Source organism: Lathamus discolor, chromosome 2, assembly GCF_037157495.1.
Source record: "Lathamus discolor isolate bLatDis1 chromosome 2, bLatDis1.hap1, whole genome shotgun sequence".
Lineage (NCBI taxonomy): Eukaryota > Metazoa > Chordata > Aves > Psittaciformes > Psittacidae > Lathamus > Lathamus discolor.
In genome coordinates, this window is record NC_088885.1 from 140,363,942 (window position 1) to 140,375,345 (window position 11,404).

The following is an 11,404-nucleotide window of genomic DNA, read 5'->3' on the forward strand; positions in this document are numbered from 1 at the left end:
CTCTTACAATGTCAAATTTCTAGATACACTGTTGATAATCAGTTTACAAAAGTGGTCTTCACAGAGAAATAAAGGATTGTTGCAGAAAATGAAAACATATTAATATATATATGTGTACTATCAGATAAATAAGTATTCCAGAAATCAAATTCTGCATATCATTCAGCCAGGAAACATACCCTCTGATGTCTGTAGACAAGCAGAACAGACATTGTGGGCCTGAGTTTTTTCTCTCCACTTATCACAAAAAGCAGCATGAAGGCCAAAATCTGCTGTGGAAGCCATTATGGTAACTATAATTTTATTTTTTTTCCAACAAATATTTCCTGTCTATGGACATCTTAGAAAGACAGCACTGTTAGGCCCATATAAAGTCTTGCAGAATAATTACAGTCTATTATAATGAGCCACTACAACTTCTGTGCTCATTGAAAAGAACAACTCTAGTGCTTAAAACTATCCAGTGTAAAATATTTCAATGCAAATAACAGCAGCAACACCAGCATATCTATCTTGAGCTGAAACAAATACTGTTATTGAAAGAAATATGCCAGTAATTTAAGAATAGCGTACAGGTCATTTGTAGTCCTCCCTTCAGTACCCTGGAGTCAGCATTAGAAGAAGTCAGCTCTTTGCTAAGAGTATAAAAATATACAATAAGGGGGAAGTAAGACAAGGCCAGGTTAGACAGAGATTGGAGGAACTGGTCTAGTAGAAGGTGTCCCTGCCCATAGCAGGGGGTTGGAACTAAATAAGCTTTAAGGTCTCTTCCAACCTAAACCGTTCTATGACTCTATGATTAGACCGCTCAGACAATCTAAAGTGCACTCTCATCACACGATGCGACAAGCAAGAAATTAAATTTCCTGCTAAAGAACAGGGTCAATCTTAGCAAGACTGCAAACCTCATAGGTTCTTAATAGTTGTGTAATTACTGCATCACACTATTTGTTAAAATGAGTTTAACTTTTTCAACTATTTCAAAGAGGAAAACTGGCATTTTGCACACCACAAAAAAATGCACACTGATGAAATCCATGTATTTCGAAGGCATGCACTACACTATTGCTTTCTGCTTTTTAGCAAACCCCAGGTCTGCTGTAAGAAGTACAGGACATAATAGGCTGCCTGAGGATGCTGTCTATCAGACAAGCAAAGTAGGGCAATGTGATCCCTTCTGTAGGCAAACGATTTCAGCATGCACAGCAAAGCTTAGAGAAGTACCTTGCAAATTTGAGGGAGCTCTGTGTATATTTACTGTACGGAGATAATGCATAATACTGTTAATAGTAGTAACTGATACACTGCTAATGCAAGGAATGCAATGAGATCAGCTAAAAAGCTGGGGAAAACCCCAACCCCACTCCAAGCATAAAACTGGGAGAAATAAAACACTTTTAGAAAGTGTATTTGAACTGGATTGTCACTGAGAGACACAGTGAGGTCTGCAGCGAACGAATGACAGAAGAAAAGCTTGCATTGCCCCTTGCTAAAAGTTCAGATTACCACATAGGTGCTTCCAGGGCACTGAGGAATTACACTGTTGCTTTAGATAAACTTTGCTCAAAAAAGTATAAGGCTTGTTGCATGCACCAATGCAAGCTGTAGTCTGCATGAGGATGAGGGCAAATGACTGCACTTGTCACCTGCAGCCGTAAATGTCTGCAAGAACCAAAATAACACACCAGTTGAAGGTGGACCTCCGAGTATCCCAACTACTTATAACAATGTCCCAGCCAAGGGACAGTAACAATTGCCTGTGCTTGATTCACATCCATTGTTTTATAAGTACTATTGAATGACCAGCAGGCATCCCTTTCTACAAAAGCCCAAATGCACACACAGACATGTATATATGCACCCACCTTGGTTCCTGAATAGAAGTCATCTTTTGACCTGCTGCCCATAAAAGGGAACTGCATGTGTGTATGGGTATCGATGCCCCCAGGGATCACCAGCCTGTTGGTTGCATCCAGCACAGTGAGTCCAGTCAGTGGCTCAGGGTTTAGGTTTGGTCCCACTTGCTGCACCACTCCATCTTCCACATACACATCAGCCTCCAAAGAGAGGTCATCATTCACAACTTTCCCCCCCTTGATCAGAAGCCTCTGCTGCGCCAGCTTTTGGGGTGGCGTGGGAGCCTAGAAGGCAAAAGTGAGGCTCAGAAAGCTGCTCTTGCCTGGAAGTATTTCACTGACCACCCTTCTCCCAGAGCAGGGGTTATCTCCAAATGGTTCTAAACACATACCACACAGTGATCTTTAAACAGAATTGCCCCTCTGCCCTTGGCAGCTCCTCCTACAGCCTCCAATGGAGGACCAATGCTCTGCAAAGGCAGTGAAACGCCCACAGGGTGGCAGAGTGTTGGCTTCGGGCCCTTTCTGCTCCGGAATCTTTGAAGAAAACAAAGGCTAGGCTGTCAAAAATGTCTGACTCACGGCACTGGCTCCATCCAGCCTGCCCTGTATACCCCAGGGTTTGAAACACGCTGGGCTGTTTTTGAGAGTGTGGCCGTTCATCAGCTTGTGATGCCCAAAGGTGACCCAAGCTCTTTGTATCGGGGCTTGAGGAAACCAAGGGTGACCTGAGCTCTCCACAGCAATGGCCGGGGAGCCCAAGGGTGACCTGAGCTCACTGCAGCTTGTGCAGTGGTGCCGGGAGAGGACTGGGCTGCAGTGCTCCAGGCACTGTGCCCATCGCAGCCGAGCCCCACAGAGCACTATGGTGCCCCAGGGCTGAGCCACCCCCGGAGCACATCAGAACTACTCCCGAGCTGATTCTCAGATACCACTTGGAACACACAACCCTCGCCCCCCCCCCCCCCCCACACACACACACACTGCAGTGCCACTGCACGGACACTACACGGGCAGGCGGGGGCAGCGCCCGCAGGCTGCCGCGGGCCCTGCTCACCGTGGCAGCAGGCGGAGGCTCAAGCGGCACAGCCGTGTGGCCACTGTCGAAGGACCACGTGAAAACCGTCTTGCGGTAGCCGTGCGCCATGTGCGCCGCCGCCCCCTTGCCCCTGGCCGCCGTGCGCCCCCGGCTCCCCGCTGCCCACCCGGCGCCCTGCGCGCAACCGCCTCCGGCCCGACCCTGACCGGCCCGGGCCGCGCAGGCAGCAACGGCCGCTCCGGCCGCCCTTTCACCGCCCCTCAGCCCTCGCGGGGCCCGGCCCGAGGGCAGCGGCGGCGGGACCTTGGGGACGAAGGGCCGGGCTGCTGCGGTGGGCCTCGAACAAGGCTGGGTGGCCCTGCTGGGACAGGCGGCCTGTGGGTTTCAGAACACAGGCACGGAAAGCAGGGGGGAAGGTGGAATTATGAGTGGAAAATGAGCTAAGAGCTTGGAGCAGAAGAAGAGGGAAGACGTGCTCTACACCATGCCAGAGGACTGCGCCTACGTGGACTTTTCCTCCTTCCTCCAGTAACCTGGGTTTGCACACTCAGCAGTGACACTGCTCAAGCGTGTCCCTGAAACTGCTGAGCACCAGCATCTTCATCCCCTCGACCTCTTCCAGGTCAGTGACGAATGCTTCAGAAGACAGAATATTGTCCCTGAGGGCTGTGAGAGGGTGCACACATACACTGCCAGAAGGAGATGACACTGGATTTGGAAAACACCTTCCCATCAGCAAGGTGATGTTCTTTCTCTCCCAGTGGGTAGGAGAGCTGTACCAGATAGTATCTGATCATCCCGAATTTTATCTTGTACCTCACCTGTGTGGTGGGACAGACCCAGCGGGATTCATCGTTCCACACAGCAACAGAAAAGGTCACAACTCGTTTGGAAAAGCAGAGTAGAGAATGAGAGCAACAAAGTGAAATGCCCAAGGCTTGTGGGGCAGCTATGCCATGGCCACCTACCATGTCTGCCACATTTAAAGCCAGTAGAAAGAAAGGGACCAACATAATGTGATGGGAATTCAGGCAGGAACTCTGGCTTGCTAATTACAATGGTATGGATGAGCCAGGAACAGCTGAGTCCCAGCAATTCAGATGAAGAGCTAGGGATTAAAGATGCAGGAAGGAAGTTAAGTGAGTTAAGTGAGGAGAGGGGGTGGGAAAGACAGAGGTTGCTTCGGTCACATGTAGTCATGTGGGGTGCAGCAGGCAGGTTCATATGATTTCCCAGATGGGAACAGCATCCACAGATTATTCGGTATTTATTGGCAAAGAGAATTCACCCTGCATCCCCCAAGCTGTTGCCAAACGTACCAACTTAAACCAATGACTTTCTTACTATTTCCCCCGGTCAGTGAATATTTAGTTATTTCTATGGAATGAATTTCTACACGACAGACTAGATAACCGCTTCCAAGCATGCTCTTGTGCTAGAGGCAGCAGTAAACCATTCCTGCTTAAATCCTTCTCCCAGATTGGGCAGAGGGTGATTTGGAGGCAGGCCTGCCACAACACAGCAGACTATGGTAAACACCAGGGTACTCTGTTCCGTTGTTTTGTGAGTTACACAGGGAAGAGCTGACACTGATCAAAATCCTGTTTACCTCTGTTTCCGGATGCCATTGGGCTTGAGCTCCATTTCCCCTCTTCTGGTTTCCTCCTGGCTAATTTAGACTTTGTGGGTCGTACTCTTAAGTGTCTAAACCTTCCTACCTGTAACTTCATGTCCAGGTCAGAGCTGCAGGCCCCCAAACTAGTAAGGTAATTAAGTGTCAGGTCTTATAATGCTGTGCTTAGGAAAACTGAATTTATCCCACAAGTGGTTTTGAACACATTAAATAGGTTATTGGTAGATAATGAGATTCTGTCTAAGCAGTCCTTTTATTTAGTCTGTTTGGACGAACAAGATAATCTCACATCAGCTGCATTTATGTACATTTGGTAAATATTTGATATTTCACAGCTCAGCTGTCCCTGGAAGTAATGGCCTGAAATACTACCTGTGGGACAGAAATAATCCTTATAATACTGTGAGAAGACAACTGATCCCATATTCTTAGTCACCACTGAATACGTGTTGCTGTTGCAATGAGGCTTCTGGTTCCAAATTGGCTTTGTAACCTTCATTCATCCACAAAACATTTTACTCTTTTTGTCCTTTCCTTTGCACAGTTTAGAACAAACCTTTGCTGTGTAATCAGTACTGTTGTACTGGTTTGGGCTGGGAGAGACTTATATTTCTTCACAGTAGCTGATGTGCAGCACGTTTTGGATTTGTGCTGAAAACAGTGTTGATAACACAGGGATGTTTTGGTCACTGCTGAGCAGTACTTACAGAGTCAAGGCCTTTTCTGCTTCTTGCCCCACCCCACCAGTGAGCAGGCTGGGGATGCACAAGAAGTTGGGAAGGGACACAGGTGGGAGAGCTGACCCCAAATGACCCAAGGGATATTCCACACCATAAGGTGTTGTCCTCAGCATATAAATGCAGAGGAATAAGAAGGAAGGGGGGATGTTTGGAGTGGTGGTGTTTGTCTTCCCAAGTAACCATTAGGCTTGATGGAACCCTGCATTCCTGGAGGTGGCTGAACCATGGAAGTGGTGAACTAATTCCTTGTTTTGCTTTGGTTCTGTGTGCAGCTTTTACTTGTCTATTAACCTGTCTTTTTCTCAAATCTGTGAGTTTTTGCACTTTTGCACTTTCACCTTCTAATTCTGTCCCCCATCCTGCTGGGGTTGGGGTGAGCAAGCGATTGTGCTTAGCTCCCAGTAGTTCAGTGATTTGAGAGGTATTGCAGAAAGCTGTCAATTGCAATCCTGAAGTTGAATGTTATGCTAATGTTTTTGTGGTCTGCAGCAAAGCAAATAATTCTGGAAATCTAAATGTTGGAATGTCTTGTTTAGCGTAGCTATCACACAATCAGAGATTTCTCAGTAGCTTAATGATTAACATAACTGATTTAATCTTAAGAACCCTGAAGAAAATCCTATCCACATCTGTTATTTACCAAAAGAAAATAATTCAGCAGATTAAGGAATACATTTGCATGAAATGGAAGGCTGAAGTTTGGAACATTCAAAAGACCTTGAGGACGTCTTCTAAAAGTCATTATAATGATGACACAAGGAGTTTAATATCCCCTGAGACACATCCACCTCCCCCTGAAACCTTTAGCTGCTGCCTCTCAGGATAAAATGTTACTAATTTCTATCTTCTGCTGTAATTATCCGATCTTACTCTTACTCTCCCTTTGCTTCTATTTTCACGTTTTTCCTACCATTTCCTATTTCTGAAAAGCCCTTCAGAAATAGAAAGGGCTGTTAAGAAAAATAATAACCCAAAGATTTTTAATGCATTAAGCTTCAAATAGAAGTTGGTGAGGCAGAGATGTATAGAATCATAGAATTATAGAATAGTTAGGGTTAGAAAGGACCTTATGATCATCTAGTTCCAACGCCCCTGCCACGGGCAGGGACACCTCACACTAAACCTTGTCACCTCACACTAAGCCTTGTCAACCTCTGTCCAATGTGGCCTTGAATACTGCCAGGGATGGAGCATTCACAACTTCCCTGGGCATCCCATTGCTGTGCCTCACCACCCTCACAGTAAAGAACTTCTTCCTCATATCCAATCTAAACTTCACCTGTTTAAGTTTTAACCTGTTACCCCTTGTCCTATCACTACAGTCCCTAACGAAGAGTCCCTCCCCACCATATCATCTTCATATGGGAGGTGCTCCAGTCCCCTGATCATCCTCGTGGCCCTTCTCTGGACTTGTTCCAACAGTTCCATGTCCTTTTTATGTTGAGGACACCAGAACTGCACACAATACTCCAGGTGAGGTCTCACAAGAGCAGAGTAGAGGGGCAGGATCACCTCTTTCGACCTGCTGGTCACGGTCCTTTTGATGCAGCCCAGGATACGCTTGGCTTTCTGGGCTGCGAGCGCACACTGCCGGCTCAGGTTCATTTTCTCATCAGGCAACACCTCCAAGTCCTTCTCTGCAGGGCTGCTCTGAATCTCTTCTTTGCCCAGCCTGTAGCTGTGCCTGGGATTGCTCCGTCCTAGGTGTAGGACCTTGCACTTGGCATGGTTAAACTTCATAAGGCTGGCATCAGCCCACCTCACAAGCGTGTCGAGGTCCCTCTGGATGGCATCCCTTCCCTCCAGCATATCAACCGAACCACACAGCTTGGTCTCATCGGCAAACTTGCTGAGGGTGCACTCAATCCCACTGTCCATGTCACCAGCAAAGATGTTGAACAAGACCGGTCCCAGCACCGATCCCTGAGGGCCACCACTCGTTACTGGTCTCCAACTGGACATTGAGCCATTGACCACAACAGTTTGTGTGTGGCCATCCAGCCAGTTCTTTATCCACAGAGTGGTCCATCCATCAAATTGATATCTCTCCAATTTAGAGACAAGGATGTTGTGTGGAACACTGTTGAACGCTTTGCACAAGTCCAGGTAGATGACATTAACTGCTCTACCCCTGTCCATCAGTTCTGTGGCCCCATCATAGAAGGCCACCAAATTGGTCAGGCAGGATTTCCCCTTAGTGAAGCCATGCTGGCTGTCACCAAGCACCTTGTTGTTTTTCATGTGCCTTATCATGCCTTCCAGGAGAATGTGCTCCAAGATTTTGCCAGGCAAAATCAAAATGCAGGAGGTGCAAAAAATTTTGCATCTCAAAATGCAGGAGATGCAAACAAATAGGCTTTGGGGCAAATAATAAAGATGTTTTGTGAAGGAGACTAGAGACTGATGATGAGCAGTGGGGAGACAGCTCAGCTAATAAGTATGCATTGTTAATTGTGTTTTCCATTTTTGACAACTTTCTGCCAAGGAAGAAAGACTGCATCATAAGCCAGATTTTCAATACAAGAATATCAATAGAAAGGATACCACTGACTCTCAGTAATGCTGGAAAAGCCCTTGGTGTTGAAGAGTCTATCTAAAGCTGTGCTAGTTTGAGCTGAACTCTGGATTTGCGAAAGGGAATGAATGGTTATCTTTTCTCATATTCGTAAAATTAGGAGGATTTTGAATACACAGTAGGTCCATAACACCTAATCACCCCACTTTTCTTCAGTTGGAATTTAATACTCATTCAATAGAATCAGATGGTCCACATGTAATTACACCTGGAAAGTCCTCCTGTGAGGTCAGGTGCACCCTGTCAAAACTTCACAAGTATTTTTCTGAACTATCTGTTGCTGATTACGTTCATGAGGTGGATTTACAGACACAAGCAAGTGGTGATGTTTTAAAAGCTAATATCTAAAGGCTTCTTCAGTTGTGATTTTTTTCCAAAACTAGCAATAACACCCTATTAGATTTCCTATAATAAAACTAGGCTAAAAAAAGATTATGAAGGGTGTTGAATCCTGTAGTTCCACATAATCTGTACAATTGTAAATATACTCTCCATAATCTTAAGTACTGGGCCACATCCAAGCTACTAATGCCAGCCTTTCCCTAAATACATTGGAAGTGATGCTGCAGCCCATTAGCACCCAGCCTCAGGCCCCACATTTGTGACACCAAAAAAAGCAGCCAAAGCTGTTGCATGTACTGAAGACCGTCCTACTTTTTAAAGCAACAAAGGTAGTGCCTGTTCTCTTTTATAGTCATAAGGCTAAGTGCCTTTTGCTCCTTGAACTTGTTCAACACAAATGATGGTTCACAGACAGCACAACCAAGGAAGAATAAAGAAAGACCAGGAACCCAGCAGAGGAGCATCTGAGAAATCTGAATACTATGCTTTTCAACTATTCATTTCCCAGAGTGGCTTAGTAAGGGTCTAAGAAAATGGCCACCTTCTGAAAATCTGTGAGACCACAAAAGCAGTTTTACTTAGGCATCAAAGTTCTAAGGTTTCTGGATGTTCTGGGATAAAAAGACTCATCAGATCTGTCAAGTTGCTTCCTGGAGGATAACCTCAGCCAAAGAAACCCAGTTCATAGGTGTGATTTTTCCAAACTCCAGGAAACATAACCACAAAAGCAAAAATCAGCCGCCTTTGGAAACTTTTATGTTTACTAACAAATTGCCTAGAAAAATACTGCAAAATATTATTTCTATTATTTTGGCCAGTCCTGTAACTCAGCATCTCTTTAAAGGAAGAAGTCAGAATTATAACTGCTGCCCAACACACCAGGCACGAGAAAGCAGAACTGAATACTTCTGTTCCTTGCCATGCCACTGCAGAAATTAGATGTATGTTTTATGACCTTCTTCACTATCCTGTTCATTGCTCCTGCCTTTGTTTCTCATCTGGTGCACCAGAACCACTTCCTCTAATTGTATCTGTCAAAGGTCCTTCTTAAGTGACTATAGGAAAGACAAGTTTAAAACAGTAATTTTTTACCAGTTGTTCTCACTTCAGTTTTCTGCACCTGGAGAAGCAGTGAAAATGTATTTCATTCAAATTCAAAATATAGTGACTTACTTTTTTATTTTTTTTTTTCCTCCTGGTGCCTGTAATGTAGAATAATCTTTCAAATTGAGAAACTAATCATAGGTTTCAGTTGGAAGGAACCTTACGTATCATCTAGTTCCAACCTCCTGTCACGGGCAGGAACACCTTCCAATAGACAAGGTTGCTCAAAATCCCCTCCAACCTGGCCTTGAACACTTCCCAGGGATGGGGCATCCACTTCTCTGCACAACTTATTCCAGTGCCTCATCACCATCATAGCAAAGGATTTTTCCCTAAAATCTAATCTACATCCCTCTTTCGGTTTAAAGCCATTACCCCTTGCTCCTGTAACTACACGCCCTTGTAAAATGTCCCTCTCCAGATTTCTTGTAGCCCTTCTTTAGGTAACTGGATCAATCCCACTGTCCATGTTGTAGAGAATGATGTTGGAACAGCACTGGTCCCAGTAACAACCCCTGAGGAGCGTGACTCATCACTTATCTCCATTTGGACATCAAGCTGTTGACCACAACCTTTTTTGAGTGTTACCATCCAGCCAGTTCCTTATCCAGCAAATGATTCATCCGTCTGTCAAAACCATGGCTTTCTAGGTTAGAGACATTTTGTTAATGCTGGCTTTCCCCAAATGCCCTTTCTCAAAGTCTGACTGCTTACAGTTACTTCTCTAATTCACTCTACCAGCAACAGAGGAAATCTTGTCTATCTGAATTATTAGATATTACTTCAATTTAGTGAATACTATATTCTCTTCCCCAAAGTTACTATTTGCCAAATAAATTTATAGTGTGGTAGTGGATGTGAATGGAAGCCTCAGCTGGACAAATATATTGGCTTGAAAAGAAAAACTCTAGTTTTTGTTATAGAACTTCTATGTATGAAATCCAGTAATGATGGTCTTTACTTTGATGAGGGAAAGCTAACTACAGTAGTCAAATCGTAAAAGAGGAGAGAAAGGAAAGAGTTTTAGCTATCAGTCTGCTTATATCTCCATACTTCTAGTGACTTAGCAAAAGGACAAGACAGACTTCCCCCTTGTCATTTCAGTACTTAACCATATTTTGGGCAACTGAATTGTAGCTCATGTCCTGTGGGTGTGCAGTTACCTACTGATTATTTTCAGAAACCCACAGGTAGGGAATAAAAGAGATACAACCAAAAAACCTCACAAACCAACAGAACACACCCCACGAAAAGTCTCATCACAGCTACAGGAAGATTAAAGCTGTTGGTAATTTGACAATTGCTGCAGTCAGTTTGTCAATTTGACAATAGCTGCAGAAGAGTGAAACAGGGCAGTAAATATTCACTTTTCAGAAAGGAAGCAAAACCTCATCCTAACAGGAAAAGCTGTGATTAACTCTGATTTGCAGTGAGTATTTAATGTAAAGAGTCACTGAAAAGGTATTTGCATCCCAAACTTGATCTGTGACTTCCCTAGATTGAATCCAAGCTTTGCCACAAGTTCTTGCTTTGGCATTTAGATAGAGAGTGGAACACAAGATACTGTAACTAATTCCAGCATCCTCTCCAGGAACCTGTTTTGAAAGATGATTTACCAGCAATGCTTGCTGAACTTGTCCAGAAAACGGACTTTACTTTGGAAAAAAAACAAGCCTTTGCAGCATCTGAAGCTCTGTCAGCCCCATGAGTTTCAATGCAAATCAAATGACAAGTGTGATATGTGAAAAGGAACAAACTCTTTCCATACTTAGAAAGCTTTACATGAAGAAGAAGTTGCCTCACAATAACCTACATTCTTCAAAGCCTTCTGATGAAAGTGATTTATTACAGAAAAGATAATTCCAGTGAGTCATTCTGACGTTTGTTCAAAATGCCCCAGCATTGTAGCAAAGCTAAATCAAGAATGATTTAAACAAGGTACTACTAATTCAAGCTCTCCAGAATAAAAAGAAATTAAGTAATACGCTTTAATGGAATTCTCAGTGAAAACAAACCAATCCCTTCCCCTCCCTCCAGTCACCAATACATTAATCAAAAGAAAAATTGAGCACTTTTTAGAATCACTGAGAAAAAAAAAAAAATCACTGCAACAAA

At 44.3% G+C, this 11,404-nt stretch overlaps 1 protein-coding gene across 1 annotated transcript in view; it reads right to left on the reverse strand.

Annotated features, from left to right (window-relative positions):
• The window catches only part of DPYS (dihydropyrimidinase), a 32,983-nt gene extending 29,980 nt beyond the window's left edge, over positions 1-3,003 (reverse strand). The window contains exons 1-3 of the mRNA XM_065669151.1: positions 2,861-3,003; positions 2,249-2,393; positions 1,866-2,141 (exon numbers count right to left, since the gene is read on the reverse strand). Coding sequence (XP_065525223.1) covers positions 1,866-2,141; positions 2,249-2,393; positions 2,861-3,003 — 564 coding nt within the window. The remainder of the gene's footprint in view (positions 1-1,865; positions 2,142-2,248; positions 2,394-2,860) is intronic.
• Positions 3,004-11,404: the final 8,401 nt, after the last annotated feature.